The following is a 17873-nucleotide window of genomic DNA, read 5'->3' on the forward strand; positions in this document are numbered from 1 at the left end:
GTTGAACAAGAATCTTCAAACAAACCATATGTTCAGTTCTCATAGCCAAAACACAAGACTTTGGAGCCTTAAGGCTGCCAAGAAAGGGAAGGTCAGGACAAATTAGAAAGGAACAGCAGCCAAGCTCAAAGTGGTTTTATTTGACCCAATACTTTAACCCCCACGTGGAAAAGTAGCTAAACACACCTGTACTGACATTTTAAACAGGAAGAACAGAATCTGCCATTCATGCCATTATTTTATAGTACATTTGTTATTATACTTTCTCTGTGCTGTGTAATTTTGATCCTTCCAAGATTTGCCAAACTAGTCTCACTGCTAGATCCCTCCTTTAAAAATTAATACAAGCTGGGCACGATGGCACCCACCTGTAATCCCAGTGGCTCAGGAGGCTGAGGCAGGAGGATTTCGAATTCAAAGCCAGCCTCAACAACAGCAAGGCACTAAGAAACTCAGTGAGACCCTATTTCTAAATAAAATACAATATCGGGCTGGGGATGTGGCTCAGTGGTCAGGTGCCTCTGAGTTCAATCCCTGGTACCAAAAATAAAAAATAAAAAACAATAAGGATAATTCACTCCTGAGTTTTGGTATCCTCCTCAAATTAAAACATCTTTTGCTTCTGTTTCTAACAGGTAAAGGGGAATTTTGGTAGAAACTTTTGTTTGTTTACTGAAAAGTTCCAGACACATCCATTACACTTAAGTGTCAATATGTTTATGTGGATATGTACATGCACACCACACACAACCCTCTAGACAACTCCAGAGATCCAACATAAGACCAGTTGGCTTCCCTCTCATTCTATTCTTCTGAATACACTGAGCATTTTCATTAAAACCAGATATATTAAAATGCAAGTGCTATCTTCTAAGAATATATGGCACAGTAAGAGCACTGAGTAAATTAAGTAGATGATTTCTGCTGGGAAATCATCTTCCCTTCTAATTGTGTACATATCCATGACCTTATTATTACCATGCTTCTGTGGATGTATCCACATCTCTGGAGACATAAATTCAGTTGAAATGACTGATCTTTTGTCAGAAGTATGAATATTGAGATATAGGACCTTGGAGACTGGGGTGTGAACTATTCTCTGAACATTGCAGCTGCACATATCCTGCTATGTAAGTCATTTGGGGAAAAAAAAAAAGTAATGAGAACTTCTATTTGACCCCCTACATCAGCCATCAATCTTATTTGCAATATCAACAAACCTTCCCCTTTATATATATATATTAGCTATCAATTTTGCATTTCTTTATTACTGTACTATCCTTTGCCATATTACTCAGGAAATTAAAATATCTGCTCGTAGCAAATATTCTTAGAGTTTTTAGAGCAGAAACATGATGAAAATGATACAAGGAGGGTCACTGCCTTGGGCATCAAGTGGAAGAGGCAGCAGGATTTCCTGACGCAGATTCTGAGATTTCACAAACTCACATTCAGGGACTCAGAACCTCAATGGAAACAGAAGAAAACATAACTTTACAGCTTGCTGTGACTGTTTTTCTCTTCCCTTTCTCTTCATTTCCAGTTCTAGCTTTTTCAAACTAATGCCCCTCCTATTGACAGAAAATCTAAAGAGAGAAAAAGAGGGAAACCAGAGCAAAACCAGCTTATTGAGTTTGGCAGGGTCTCTGAGCCCCATACAATGTGCGTTTGCTATCATTGTGGTTTTGGTTTGGGTTTGTAAACACGTGACTTTTGCATGGCAATCACAATCCATTCTCTTTCTCTGGGTGAAGTTGTCCTCATGGAGGATTCACTCTTGCCTACCATACATATATATCCTATTTATTTTGAATTGGGAAAAAATAAGGGCCATAATAACATACTCACATCAACAAAGGACAAAGGTCTAAAAGGATAAAATTATTTGGCTGGTATAAAAGTAGCCAGACAGGGGCCACCCGGGTAGCTTTGGCAGCAGAGGGGACTGTTTTTCCCCCGGGTGCCAAGTGAAGTGATCCTGTTCGATGTGTCGCTGCAGCCTAACCTTTGAATGCTGCCTACGCTCTGGTTCAGCACAGCGTTTTTCTCTGCACTAAACAATTCCAGTTCTTTGGCACCAGTGTTTTCACTTGCAAAAGTTGTGTAATTCTATTTCAAGGCTGTCTTTCCAAGGCTTTGTCTTGCTGTGTGGTGAAAGGATAAAAGAAAATTCACATCAGGAAGCCAAAAAGAAAAAAAAAGGGGGGGGGATCGGAATCCGCATGCTAAAGTGAAAATAGTCTTCAGGGTGAACTTGCACAAGAGCATACTTTGTGAAATAGCACAGAGCATTTTGTGTGTTCACAACTCCACAGTAGACAGGTGTGAAGTGATCTTTTAATTTGGAGGAAATATATTCTCCTCCACCTGCAGTGATGCCATAAACATACTCCTGAGGGGTATAGGGAGGAAACAGATCATATACATTTTGGTTACTGTTCACTTTTTGCAAGTCTGTTTTATAGAGGTTTAGAATTCTCATTATGATCCCACATATAGACTGAATCACTTATTAGAAATCTGACGAGAGGCTTCTCTTTTGACATGGAAATCCAAGGCTTCTATTCTGGGGGAGAGTGTTGGATTCATAAAATTGATAGAAGTTATAATTTAGCAATATACAAGTAAAATGTCCTATGATTGGTTTTTTTTGGTGGGGGAGTACTAATGTATTTAGGGTTAATATACTAAGTTTCTTAAATTGAATCTTATGCCATTGTATCATTTTGACAGATGCTTGTCATTGAATAAGTTGGTTAGGCTATGTAAGGTCTTAATAGAAAAAGTGTTGTGCTTTCTAAGTATTTACTGTCCTCTGAGTGAGTCGTTCAGTGTGCCTGCTTCCCATTTCTTAATTTATTGCTCTTAAGCCATTTTTCTGTTTATATATTTGCAGAGAAATAGAAACCATAGGGCTATTTTGAAATCCATTAAACTTGTTAACACTAAAGGAAGTAGAAAATTGATAGCTAGTGTAAGTTTTTATATTATCTCTCAATTTCATATTTATATACCACTGTACTATTTGAAGGGAAGTAATTTAAATTTAGTGATTATGCTATGAAATTTTCTTGTTAAAAGTTGTGCACAAAGGAGCTTTGTCCCTTACACAGATCAAGATAAAATTCTGATCCAATGCTTCCCCCAAAATTCCAATTCCTTAGAAAACACATTTTTGTGCAGTAGGAAGAATATAGAAGTGAGCTGGAAAATAGTATTAATTAAATGACATTGTGAACAGCACTTTCTAAAAAAAGCATAAAAGGAATATTTGATGATAAATAATTTTGTTACAGATCCTAGTGACATATTAGCTTTCAAGTTATATCTATTTGAATCTGACTATAAATTTTGATCATGGGTTCATCTGAAAATTTGCCTATGAAATGTACCTCAAAAAGCTATGCCTTTTTTTTTACTGAAGTCTCAAAAACATTATCTCTATAATATCTTTACATATGAATTGGAGACTCGTTAATTGCTGAACTAATAATGCCTAGTCGTAACACTGACAAATTTCACAGGTCATTTTGAAAACATTAGCTATGTGGAAGCAGACCAGAAAATATATGACTATAATGTATTGATCAGCCTTCTCCCTTTACTTCCTTATTCTGGTTTCACTTCTCTTTCTGAATCTTTTCCTAGAGTAAGACTCTATGTGTTCCCAGAAGTTATTTTAATTCAAGAAAAAGTAATTAAAATTGTCATCTAGTCGAATCTGCCATTTAGTTCTATGCTGCGTGTGAATCCAGGAGCCCAAGATAGAATACAGAGTTTTCTGTATTAAACTAAATTGAGAGAGAGTGTGTGTCTCTGTGTGGGTAATGTTTTACATTTCCTTTGTCCTATTAATATTGGGCCTATGGCTTAATTTTCATTTATATAGACTCAGTGATTATTTTGTTGCTTCAGTATCTCGTATGTGGCCCTGTTCTATTTTAGCCCTGTTCTTATCTGCTCTCTGTAATGAATACAGCATCACAGCAATTTATGAGCCTCCCAATTGAAATAATAAAAAATAATAATGATTTGGAATTGAATGGTCAAGTAAGAGTGGTTTTCACTTTAGGAAAGCAAAGAACCCCTAACCCTTATGCTTGGCAAAGCTTAGTAGGAGACGGTCATAGCACAGTTCAAAATGGGGGCAAAAAGTTCATAAAACTTGGTGCAGAATTCCTTACTTCATCAAATATGCATTCTTGTAGTGGCTTTCCATGTTCAACTCTAAAAATCGGGAAAAGAAGCTGGTAGAGAATTAAATGATTCACAGGATCTCTAAAAGCAAAGATGTTTGATGTCCTAATTTAGAAAATATTCGAGTCATAGAAATACTCAGTAAATGTTTTATGAAGAGGTGAATGTACCCAATCATTTCTTCCATAAAGAACCTCTAGACCTTTACAGTGTACTTAGAATAGAAACTAATACACCAAGTGTCTTGCTCTTGATAGATATAATAAATGGAAAATATTGAAAGACCCTGTCTTTATGGAGCTTGGATTCTAGTGAGAGTAGATAAAGAACTTTTTAAAAAATAAGCAAATAAGATCATTTCGTGTATCTCTAAGTTTTTTGAGGAAAATAAAACAGGGCACTGAGATAGAGAACAGCTCTAAGGCTAGAGTTGGGGGCCAAGAAAGGAAGGCCTCTCCAAAGAGTTGACATTTGATTGACACTTTAACAGTGAGGAGAAGCCAGGTGTCAGCGACCTGTGGACAAACATTCAAGGAAGCCATTAGCAGCAACAAAGTCGGTGGGTGTACTTCCAAGAACAGGAAACAGCTAGTGGGGTTGAAGCATGAAAGGAATTCAGATAGGGTCTGAGTAAGGAGGACATAGACTTCATACTTTATGCCTTGTAAAGCGTTGTAATCCATCATTGTTTGAAGTTATTATAGGTGCTGTAGGAAGGCATTGATAGTTCTATAGAGAGAAGCTATATTATCTGACTTACACTTTTAGAAGAATATATGAATGAATGAGTGAGGCTGTTCTTCCCAAAGAAGTCAACACAAAAATCAGAGAATAGAAATTGATAACAAAGAGCCTTGCTCCTAACATTTAATGTATACATCCTCACAGAAATTTCTCAGGAGCTGAGTGTTGTGTTTCTCTACATACTGCTAGGAATACCTTGTTGTAAATATCCTCTTGTACTCATTTCCTTTTTACAACTTATCGCCGAAAATTCTTATGAGTATTTTTGGGAAAGATAATATGTAAATAACAAATGTATCACATGATTTTGAAAGTATGCACTTTACATGAGGGCTAAGAAGGAAAAAAATCATTGCTACAAATGTTTTAGAAGTATTTGAGGGGCTCATATAGATATTTATAAACCATGAAAAAAATAATCCCGACTGGTTAGATTCTGCCTCCATCCAGTTACTGCTTCAAATAAAGGGGAAAAGAAGAAGAACTGTCTGGTTGGAATGTGGTAAATCCTTAGCAATGACTACATCAAAAAAAGTGAAGGAGTATTTACTACCTTTGTGGAACTCTTTATCCCAAGGGATGAACTCTACATGATTAATTTTTTTAATCCTTTATAACAATTATGGGAATCAATATAGAATTAAATGTTAGTGCCTCTTTTGATCTTTGATGTCTTATAATGGATGCACATGTTTAAGCCGGCTTCAAATGTTTGAAAATCATTCAGGAGAAGAAAGACATCTGATGAATGGAGATGAGGAAATCTAACTGGTACTTAACTTATTTATTCTTTTAAAATCTTTGTGAATTAGGCACTATTTATATTTTTTGAAGAAAAATTGAGAATCAAGGGGGTTTAAATTACTTGTCTGAGTCCACTAGCTAGTAACTGGCAAAGCCAACATTTGAACCCAGGTTTGGATTCCAAGGCTGAGATACTGTTTGTTCTCCAACAGCTTGATCTTTAGAACTCTTTTTTCAAAGAGTCAACAATGCACATGTGTGAACTGATTGGAGAAGTTTCGTTCATTTATTTCAGCACATTAAACATTCCATTACTGTTAATAAAGTCTTATCACCAAGTTGCTAGTTTTTTTGTTTTGTTTTTTGAGGATCACAGATATGTCAAGCTAGAGAAGGGGTTCACCAGTGGAGTGAAACTTGAGATCATTCTAGGGAATCCAAGTCTGAAATTCTACCTGCTTCTGGGACTTGTGACACATCAGCATGAGAAGTTTTTTGGATTTATTTTTTCAAACAAGAGGACAGACCAATACCTAAGAAGATTGGGAAATGGGGAATGAAGAGGGTGTTAGGAAATAAACAGATGTCTGCTGACTCCCATTTGAGTCTAAGGTTGACCTTCGTGAATTTTTAAAGTTTTGCAATAGAGTTTATCATTGAATCATGGAAAAATTTAGGTACTCTGAGACATGTGCATACTTTATGAGCACATATAGCATTTATTCTCATTTACATAGTTCAGCAGATCTAATGTCCCAGACTCTGAGCACAGTTGGCAAAAAGTTCAGATACAGTTGCCAACAAGTTAAATAGAGGGACATTTCTGCAAGGATCTCACTCTACCACACAGAGAAGCTATTGCAATCCCGACAAAAGCACATGTGAAATATAAGCTAGAAAATCAGGTCCAAAAATGTGGCTTGTCTTGGCAACACAATGTATATAAATGTGGGGTGGGGGCAAAGTCTTGTTTCTGACACCAATTGCAGCTTAACTTCTGAGAAGGTAAAAGGTATTTAACTTCTGAAAACCCCTATCTTATATAATGAGAGTGTGGCACCACTCTCCTTTTCCAGGTGTAATATTGGTTCTCGTTATTCCATATCTTAGGTATCCTTCCTCTGAAATGTAACAGAACACATGGTGATCACCTTAGTGGACATTTTTGGTTTAAGAACTTGGGAATAATTTTGTGACTTTTTGCTTGCTCTTTTTCAGGATTACCTGGGAGCTTGCATTGTCCTTACTGCATCTATTGCTTCCATTAGTGGGTCGTCCAATTCTGGATTGGTGGGCTTGGGTCTCCTCTATGCACTTACGGTAGGTATGAATATGAATGAAAATATCTCTTTCTGTGCAGCAGTGGAGGAACATTCTGTAGTTATTGCCAACTCTTATTCATGGACATAAGAGGATAAGTTCGAAATAGATAATGACATCTTACCAAGAATGATAGTTTGGAACCCAAATCTAACATTTTAGACAGGTTGGCTCCATTTTTGAAATTGCAAACTGATTTTTAAAAGCTTCTCAAGTTCTATGATGAGTGCTCTTCATGTTGCTTGAAATCCCTATCCTAAGTTGTTCACAATCCAGTTGGGGACACTAAAATGAGTGTGGAAATAAATGAGATTCATGCAAACAGTAATGTACACAATGACCCACTGTGCGAGGGATGTCAGAAGACAGTTCACAGAACAGTGACAAGGGAGAACCTTGAAGAAGAGCAGACATCTTCTTTGCCAACATCTCCCATGATGTCCTCCCTGGTCTCTGATGACTTACAGCAAGTACAGATTATACCACATGATGAACACCAGCATCCAAGTCATCCAATCCCCAAATATCCTATAAATATGAAAATTGTTTACCTTAATTTTAAATATGTGAATTTTTTGTCACCTGACACAGATTACCAATTATTTGAACTGGGTTGTGAGGAATTTGGCTGACCTGGAGGTGCAGATGGGTGCAGTCAAGAAAGTGAACAGCTTCTTGAGTATGGAGTCTGAGAACTATGAAGGCACCATGGGTATTTTTTTTTCAATTAAATATTATGTTCAGCAAATATTACATGTGTGTCAGGCATATTGTTGTTTAGCTTTTGTTGACCACTTTAATATTCTTATCTTGATTTTGCTTGATTGAACACCTGAAAAAAAGGACTGTTTAGACCTGAAAAGTCTTGGGCTCAATTAGAGTCCAAGTAGACGTTATTTTATAATATTTAAAGAGTTGTAAAAATATTGGGGCTTTATTGCATTAATTGCCAATCTAAACTACGAGTTCTTGAGTTTTCTTCCTTAAGACCTTTTTAACTTAGAAGTCAAGAAACTTAGATCTTAAAATACTAAATGAGATTCTCAATTCTGTTGGAATAAAACTGGCAGGAAATTCAATACTGAGAACAGAATAATCTTTATTAAATGCAAATCTCAAACTTAAAATGCATATCTTTGTCTAAATCCTTCCATGACTTTATAGCTCTCCAAGGACAAAAACCTAGATAACTTAGCTAAGACCACCAGACCCTGCATAAGTTAACTCTCGCCACCAACCTAGTCTCATTTCTCATTGTCACTTGCACAACTTCTACTCTGGCCTCACTAGCATGCTATGCTTCCTTTTCATCTCTTTTCTTCTCTTAGACATATTTGAACAGAGCTCCCCATCTCTTATCTTCTAAGATTCTTATCTTCTTGGAGCCTGGTGGAATGCTCAGATTGCCACCATCTGTGCTCCCAGTGTGCCTTTGGTTTCCCTGCACCATGTGGCTCTCCATATAATAGTGTAAATGCCTCATGTCCCTCCCCAGGACACAGAAGGCACCTCAAGCCACGTCTTTCATCTCCATATCCAGCACCATGCATAGCACTCTCACATCTTAAGCACTCCTATGTTTGATGATTAACTAACTGAACAAATAAATCAGTTCAAAAATAATCTCTCTGTATTCACTGTGAATAGAATTGAATGATGAAAGACTGAAGAGCCATGATCCTAGTTAATGCCCTAAAACCAAACATTTAAAAAATTTTAAAATTCTTAACCAAGACATGTTTACTTCCAATGTGACTTACTTTTAAAAAATATAAACTATTATAGATTTGGATTCAATAATATTTTAAGTTTAGGAAAGATTACATATATTAAAATCTTTATTAAAATTGCATATAGACAGGCCAGGTGTGGTGGCACACACCTGTAATTCCAGCGGCTTAGGAGGTGAAACAGGAGGATCATGAGTTCAAAGCTAGCCTCAGCAATGGCGAGGCATTAAGCAAATCAATGAGACCCTGTCTCTAAATAAAATGCAGAATAGGGCTGGGATGTGGCTCAGTGGTCGGGTGCCTCTGAGTTCAATCCCCAGAACCAAAAAAAAATGCATATAGACATATTTAAGCTTGTGTATGTTTCTCCATATATATCTATTTACCTATTATCTATCTGTCCTTCCAACCCCTAGATCCTTCTCAGGTTCCAGAACATTGGCCACAGGAAGGAGAGATCAAGATTCATGATCTGTGTGTCAGATATGAAAACAATCTGAAGCCTGTTCTTAAACATGTCAAGGCTTACATCAAACCTGGGCAAAAGGTATGGAATTCAATGCTATTTGATTTGTTTTATACCTTGAAAACTTTGATGAAGCTCATTGTCACTCCTTAAGCTCTTTGAACATCGAAGCCTAGTAAATGTAATCTCACTGGGCTCTGATCGTATTCCCTGCGTGGTGTAGATACAAGAACCTGTAAAAGGAGAGAGGGAGAGACAGGATCAGAGTACAATACATGTTCTCTAGGTCAGATTGCCATTCATTCATCTCCCATGAAAATCAGAAATGTTAACAGTAGGTGTTTTGTTTAAAATCTATGGCTTCTGGCTATGACCATATCAGACATTTCCTTGGGAACCTTTGCCAAGGAAAAGGTCTTGCTCTTTCAATATTGTAAAAAGAATAAGTGTTCGGGGGCGGGGGGGGGGGAATGGACTCATTCTACTTTTTGTTATAAACTCATCATTTCTAAGATAAAATAAAATGACATGCTATATGCAAAAATTGCACCATGAAGGAAAAACGATACAACCATATGGAAAGGAAAAGAGTTTGAATGTATTCATTGAGGATCAGGTGAGGACTTCATGCTTTTATTTTAATAATGATAGCTTGTAAGATCTAAGGAGAAAATGAGATTCTAATGAGACTACTCAAATAGTCTGTGTTTTTGTCATATCGTTTCTAAGCCAATTATACTTTTGTCCATTTTCTGTTCTTTCTCTGAGTCCTCTTCTCTTTGAGTGACAGTTGTTTTCTCAGGTGGGCATATGTGGTCGCACCGGCAGCGGAAAGTCTTCCTTATCGCTGGCTTTCTTCAGAATGGTTGATATATTTGATGGTAAGTTGTTAATTAATTTTTTAAATCAGTTATATGGTGCTTTCCTTTCAAAAACATTTTCAAGTTATCTAATTCTGCAAAAATAAAAAGCAAATATTTATAAGGACTTTGTGCCCTCACGTGGTTCAAAGCAGATGTCCCAAATAAATAACCCAAAGATAAAGAAAGAACATAGAATTGGGAAAATAAAATGATTAGCCCTAAGCTAAAGTGTAGAGATTGCTGCTAAAGAGTTCGAATGAGCTGGTAAAATGCAGATGGCTGTCCACTTTGAAGAGCAGTAGATGTAGGTTGCATTTCAAGAGGAAGAAAGATGGAAATGTTGTCTTGCTTTCCTCAAACTAAAAATATATGTTTTTCCATCAAAGAAAGAAATTTTACAAGGAAATGAATAATGTGTATTTTAAATTTTGGTGCATGACTCGTGCCTCATCTTCTGAGTAACATGGATTAATAACGTCAAACATCTTTGCTATGAAGTGCTATGAGTTCATGTAAATAACATACAAAAATATTTATTCATCTATGGTAAGAGCATAGAAATAATTTAATTTAATCTGTATTTTAGAAAAAAAATATGTCACACTATTTAGTTTGTCAAGTGGCCTATAAATAGGTCAGCAGAAAAGACATAGAAGACACCTCAAATTAAAGGGAATCTAAGAATGAACTTGACCCCCATCCCAAGGAAGAGCTTACTATTATTACCTACAATGATTGTGATGATTATAGTACTTTACATTTTTATTGTACTTGAAAGATTACAGTTTTTAATTTCATCTACATGACATAAAAAGATCTGCATATAAACAACAACATTCAACTGTGGTATCTGGAATTGGTGGTGGTGTGTTAAATTCCAGAGCAATGTAGGCATCCATCCCTGGGTTAGCAGTGTTACAAGACAAGTACACAGTCAAAAGGCCATTGGCGGAAAGTTTTCATAAAAACCTGTGGTTCTGACCAATCATATTAGGATAGCCTGATGCCCACATGTCTAGAACATGATTTCAGGCTCCATGTGAACTCTCAGTGACTTGTTCACTTTTTAGTAGCACTAGGTAATTAATAGTTTAATAAATAACATATTATTCCTGAAAGACACAGCTTAAGCTTCTCACCCTTACCTGCCTTCAAGTCTAGATCTACCAGGTGAAAGGACTGCACCTGCCATTTTGAGCTTAGCATACTTATCTCCCAGGGTGATGCTGTCTTTGCATACAAATGAGATGATAAAATAATTCTATCTAAAGTTGAGGAAAGAAGATCAAGATTGCATAATTTGCAAAAAAAAAATGATATCTATCATAGAATTCACTTTCCTATTTGTAATGCATTGTGCTAGTCAATCGATACAGGAGTGAATGAAGACAAGACAAAAAAAGCTTTGTCTTCAAGAAAATTTTGTTTTAATTTGGAAAGAGAGCATTAAAGAAATAAGTGAGTATATAATATATATATACATACACACACACATACACATACACATAAATAATCATATATATTATATATATTATATATGGAGAGAGAAAGGGAGAATGAATATGAATATGTCAGATCAGATTCTGGTCAATCCCAAGAAGATAAATCAAGCAAGGAAGGGGTATAAAGGAAGAGTAGAAAAGAAAGGACCCTGAAAGTTATAAAAACTATTTTGGGCTTATAAGGCCATATAAACTGAATAAAAACTGAAAATTTCCTTAAGAGAAGTACATATAAGAAAGGGAAACTATTACCCTTTTCAGAAACATGTCATAATGTTTCCTAAATGGAAAGCTTTATTTTCAGAATTTAATTGGTGCTAGGAAAAAACCTTTAGTTTGTAAACAAATGAAAATTTTACTTGTGAGTTTACCACATGCCTGTAATTTTTGTTTCTCCTTCACAGGAAAGATTGTCATCGATGGGATAGACATTTCTAAACTGCCACTGCATACGCTACGTTCTAGGCTTTCTATCATTCTGCAGGATCCAATACTATTCAGTGGTTCTATTAGGTGGGTAACATTCAACAAAAATCTGTGGGCCTTAGTATTCCTCCTTCAGGTCATAGGTTGGTTTTGTTTTGTGAGTTATTTTTCAGGTAGATGTGAAAAAATTATCAAAATGTTAAAATCAAATAGACTGTCCAAAGATTTGAGTTGGGAAATCCTAGAGTTGGTAAATTAACCCATAAAAGCCAAATCCCTGTGTTTCCAAGAGCTCTTTTCTTTTAGTTTGATTATAGTTCAGAGGAAAAATTGGTAGCAGTGATTCTTGGAAGACATTTCTTAGGTATTCTAACCTACAGATACCTGCCTAACTCTTGTGTGCCTGGCCTAGTCTGAACTGATAACTCTGAACTTAGTTATTTTCTTTGCTTGTCTCGCTATCCTTCACAACCTTACTTTCGGCCACAAACTGATGGGAAGAGGTTGCTACAGTCTTCTTTATTTCTGGATCATGGTTTCACACATACACACACAAAACAACAACAACAACAACAAACAACAATAACAACAACAAAAACTGGAAGTATTTTCTATCTGTTAAGTACTTTAAATAGACCTGTCTGATGAAGTTCTTAAAACGTTGTTCTAGATTGTTGTTATCCCCATTTTACAAGTGAGTATTTTGAAACACAAAGAAGCTATAACTTGCCCAAGTTCATACACCTAGGAAGTGGTGAAACTGAGATCTCACCTGAAGTTCGCACCCGCCTGAGATCACATTTGTCATTTCATTCATCCTATGTCCTTTCTTCTCTACCATTCACTAATCACAAAGAAGTACTTGCCACCTCCTTTTAATTGTTGTTTATATTTTCTGTATGTAAGATTTCTCAATACTCACCTGTGAAGTTACTTTGATATAAAGTTCTAGATTATCAAGCTGTTTAACAATACCATGGTCAATTTATATCTCTGAGTGTATTTATTCTGAATACCACTATTATTGTTGGTGCAACCCAGCTTATCTAAAGTTGCATATGTTCCCATATTGATTTATGTATTTAACATCATTTCTTCAGGAATATTAGTAAGACACTAATCAAGTTATACTAAGTATAATATAGAGTAGGTAAATCCAAGGAACAAAATTAATTGTATTTCAAATGGCTGACATGTATATGAAAAAATATTCAATATCTATAATAATCAGGGAAATGCAAATCAAAACTACATTGAGATGCCATCTCATTCCAGTTAGAATGGCAGTCATCAAGAACACAAATAATATGCTGGAGAGGATATGGGGGGGAAGAACACTTCTACATTGCCGGTGTGATTATAAATTAGTACCACCACTAAGGAAATTAATATGGAGGTTGCTCAAAAAACTAGGAATGGAACCACCATATGACCCAGATATATCCACTCCCTGGTATTTATACTAAAGTTAGCATACTATAGTGATATATGTATACATGTGTTTATAGAGACACAATTCACAGTAGCCAAATTATGGAACTAGCTTAGGTCATCTGTCTATCAGCAGATGAATAGATGAAGAAAATGTGGGATATATAAACAATAGAGTTTTATTCAGAAAAAAAGAATGAAATTATGTCATTTGTAGAAAAGTAGATGGAACTTGTGAATTTATTTTAAGTGAAATATTCCAGACTCAGAAAGTCAAGGATTCTGTTTTCTCATATTGTAGAAGCTAGAGAGAGAATAAAAAAGAAGTGTATGCCATGAAAATAGAAGGGGGATCAGTAGAGTAGAGGAAAGAGACCAGGATGGAGGAGGAAGGGAGAGAAAAGGAAGGTCCTAGGGAATGAAACTGACCAAATCATGTGCATGTATGAATATGTAAACAACAAACCCACTCTTGTGTAAAATTACAATGCACCAATAAAAATGATCTTAAAAATTGTTATTATGTATGTAAATCTACCTAATGATGTCATCAAAACGTTTTTGATAACCCTAAGTTTATTCATTCGTTCATTCATTCATTAAGCATGAATTCAGTGCTTGCTCTATTCTGAGCACTGTTCTAGGTGCTGAATAAAAAGCAGAAACAAAAACATTTATGAAAATTGCACTTTAAGGAAAGAAAAGCAATGGGCAAATATATATTGAAATTTCTCTTTTATTTTATATATTTTTATTATTTTAAACTATTTTTTCCCTACAGGTTTAATTTAGATCCAGAGTGCAAATGCACAGATGACAGACTCTGGGAGGCTCTAGAAATTGCCCAGCTGAAGAATATGGTCAAATCTCTACCAGGAGGTCTAGGTATATTTTCTAAATTGTCCATTTGCTTTTTCAATATGCAATTAATTCTGCATGCTAGAATCACATAATTAGTGTTAAATTCTCTCAATTCATTGATGCTGAGTATTGAACCCAGGGCCTTGTGCACACTATGCACACACTTTACCACTAGGATACACCCCAAGCCCAATGTTAAATCCTCTTATACTTAAAATAATCTACTGAATGTCATTAATACATTTTAAAATCTAGTGAGCTATTTTGCATAGAATATAAGAGGATAAACCTTAGAATAAATTCTGTTCCAAGTGTGCAGTCTGAAATATCCCAATTAATATGTTTACCTCTTCAGTCTTCTCATTACCTTCATTTTAACCAGTTATTTCCTTGTGTTCATTCTTGTTCAGGACCACTTATCCTCAGAAAATGGATAAGTTATTTAAGAAGCTATTTAGAGTCCTTAACACCTCCTAAGAGAAGTTAATTTCCCAGCCATTTTCTTTGCTGCCAACAGGGAATATTAGTTTGATTTACATTACATAATTTTCATCTTGTTTGAAGACATTATTTTGCGTTATCTTGTTTAGTACTGGTTTGGGCCATTGTTGTGAGGAATGAAACATGTATTCAAATAATCATGGATAAAAACTCAATCCCAGCGGTAGCATAATTTCTAACAAAGAATGATAATGAGATGAAAGAATAACCTGTTAGTGAAACAACAGAGAATTCATATTGTCTCTATAAAACTGAACACCTATAGTTACAGACTTTTGTTTTATTAAATTCTGCACTAATATAGGAAAACAATAGGAAAATAAAAGTTTAGTTTTTTGATATTCTTATTTTAATACACATTATGTAGTTTCCAAGTTGATTGTGTTGTTTGGCATCTAGGTTTTTTGTTGTTTTTAAGGAAGACTTTCTGAAAAGCAATACATTTTTTCTGATTTTAATTAAGTCCTAAATAGAAGCATCCCCAAAACAAAAATTAAGACAGCATGTTTTTTCCTTTAGTTGTTGACAAACCTTTATTTTATTCATTTATTTATATGCAGAGCTGAGAATTGAACCCAGTGCCTCACACATGCAAGGCAAGTGCTCTACCACTGAGTTAAATCCCAGCCCAGGATAGCATGTTTTTTAAAAAAAAGTTTTATTGACCTTGCTAGTATCAGGTTGCAAGAATAATTTCAGAAATTTGGATGAACTTTCCAATAATAATTCTTGATTATTTGTCCCCACCACCATTAATAGCTGGAAAGATAGACATTTAAAACCATATAATCCTTTTCACTAACATGAGAGCTGAATGCACCTACTCTAAATTGTGGCCATAGAGCTTGTAGGTTATAGTATGGTGTAAGCAACAAAGGATTATTTTTATACCATATAATTTACTGAACATTGTACTTATTATCTCAATAAAGATGACACCAATTGCTTAATGAAGATCTGGTTCAAGCCAGCTCTGATAAAGAACATTCATCATCCTGAGAATCATTCTTATTTATTATGTAAATTAAAATTTGATGATTAAATACATAGCTTTCAAGCAGGGGGAGTATAAGAATTTGATGCATGGGAATAAAATAAATTGACATTTGGCCCAGGACCATACTAAAAAGTGTTTGAATTCTAATAAAAGAGATATTTTGGAAACAGAATTTTTATTATATTCATAGTAGCAGTTTATGAAACGTGGATGGAAATTAATAAAAAAGAAGTAAAGCACAATGAGACACATTCAGTTATCTGCACAGTGGTATTTTATTCAGCTGCTATCATCATACTAGAAATATACTGGCCAACAGAAACAAGCCCAGTCCTGTCCACTTGGTAGTTCCAGTCTATGGGAATGGTAGAATGGAAAGAGAACTGGAATTAGTATTGTGAATATTCTGTTTCTTTTTTTTGTTTTTTTGGTTTTTTTTTTTGGCTATCATACTTTGCTTTATTTTTTTTTAACATTTTCTTTTTTTTATTGGTTGTTCACAACATTACAAAGCTCTTGACATATCATATTTCATACATTAGATTGAAGTGGGTTATGAACTCCCAATTTTACCCCAAATGCAGATTGCAGAATCACGTCGGTTACACATCCACAATTTTACATAATGCCCAATTAGTGATTGTTGTATTCTGCTACCTTTCCTATCCCCTACTATCCCCCCTCTCCTCCCCTCCCATCTTCTCTCTCTACCCCATCTACTGTAATTCATTTCTCTCCTTGTTTATTTTCCCGTGAATATTCTGTTTCTTATCAGGTCCTACTATATATTAGTTTGGACAAACCTCGTCCTCTTTCTGAGCCTTAGATAATCATATTAAAGAATCATTTTAAAGAATTATAGTAAATAAATAAACCTCAAGGCCTTCTAGTCTTCAAAATGTTTAACAATATTTTATATTCTACTCTTAGTAGGTAATTCACCATATGTTGTCAAAATTAGGAATGACCTGCTGAGTGTGGTGACGTCGTACCCTTGTAATACCAGCTACTCAGGAAGCTGAGGCAGGAGAATTACAAGTTTGAGGCAAACCTGGGCAACTTATCAATCCCTGTCTTGAAGTAAAATAAGAAGGCCAGGGGTGTATCTTAGTGGTTAAGCACTTGCCTAGCCCCTGCAAAGCTCTGGGTTCGATCCCCAGTATGACAAAAAAGGAAAAGGAAAAGAAAAACAGGATGCCTACCATCATATTCACTTTCCAAAAGTCAAGTTCCACTTTGCCTTTCAGAAGGAAATACTTACACCAGCACAAAGTGATACCAGCATGATTTATTTTTAAATTACTTCTTTGTCCATGGAAAATATTAATAGAATTTCTTCAATTAAATCTTTGCTGCTTCTTCTGACTTAGATGCAGTTGTCACTGAAGGTGGGGAGAACTTTAGCGTTGGACAGAGACAGCTGTTTTGCCTGGCTAGAGCCTTTGTCCGAAAGAGCAGCATTCTCATTATGGACGAAGCAACGGCTTCCATTGACATGGCCACAGTGAGTGCATATCCAAACTCTGAAAATAATGAATTGGAGAAGTGTGCATGAAAATTACATTTTTTGATTGGGTTCTGAATCCTCAATACTGTTGTTTTAAGTGATTCCTCAATCTCTTTGATCCACTGAGAATCATACTGAGATTTATGAGAAATGAGACATTGCGTATACTTTAAAGGAGTTTCCATTGCCATTAAACATAAATAAATTCACCTTTTTTCCTTTTTATAACATTTTAATTTTTTTAATTTTTTAATTTTTTTCAATATTTATTTTTTAGTTGTAGTTGGACACAATACCTTTATTTCACTTATTTATTTATTTTATGTGGTGCTGAGAATTGAACCCAGGGTCTCGTGCCTGCAAGGCAAGCGCTCTGCCCCTGAGCTACTACCTCAGCCCCACATTTTTATTTTGACATAATTTCAGACATGCAGAAATTTTGTAAGGAAAGGAAAAATAAATTTCAGATACTCTTTACTATATTCCTTATTTATTTTGTTTCACTGCTTAATTATTTTTTGATGTTTAGTTGGTACATAGTAATGGTGTTTGTTTATGGGTTCAATGGTCCATGTGGTGCTTTG

The 17873-nt window shown here is 35.3% G+C and overlaps 1 protein-coding gene across 17 annotated transcripts in view; it reads left to right on the forward strand.

Moving 5' to 3' along the window:
• Nucleotides 1–17873, forward strand: part of Abcc9 (ATP binding cassette subfamily C member 9) — a 127343-nt gene that overhangs the window by 99354 nt on the left and 10116 nt on the right. For all 17 annotated transcript variants that reach the window (XM_078015102.1, XM_078015100.1, XM_078015109.1 and 14 more), the window contains 7 exons: nt 6904–7005; nt 7597–7717; nt 9152–9282; nt 10004–10082; nt 11971–12079; nt 14205–14308; nt 17153–17286. In XM_078015102.1, coding sequence (XP_077871228.1) covers nt 6904–7005; nt 7597–7717; nt 9152–9282; nt 10004–10082; nt 11971–12079; nt 14205–14308; nt 17153–17286 — 780 coding nt within the window. The remainder of the gene's footprint in view (nt 1–6903; nt 7006–7596; nt 7718–9151; nt 9283–10003; nt 10083–11970; nt 12080–14204; nt 14309–17152; nt 17287–17873) is intronic.

The sequence above is a fragment of the Ictidomys tridecemlineatus genome, chromosome 6, assembly GCF_052094955.1.
Source record: "Ictidomys tridecemlineatus isolate mIctTri1 chromosome 6, mIctTri1.hap1, whole genome shotgun sequence".
NCBI lineage: Eukaryota > Metazoa > Chordata > Mammalia > Rodentia > Sciuridae > Ictidomys > Ictidomys tridecemlineatus.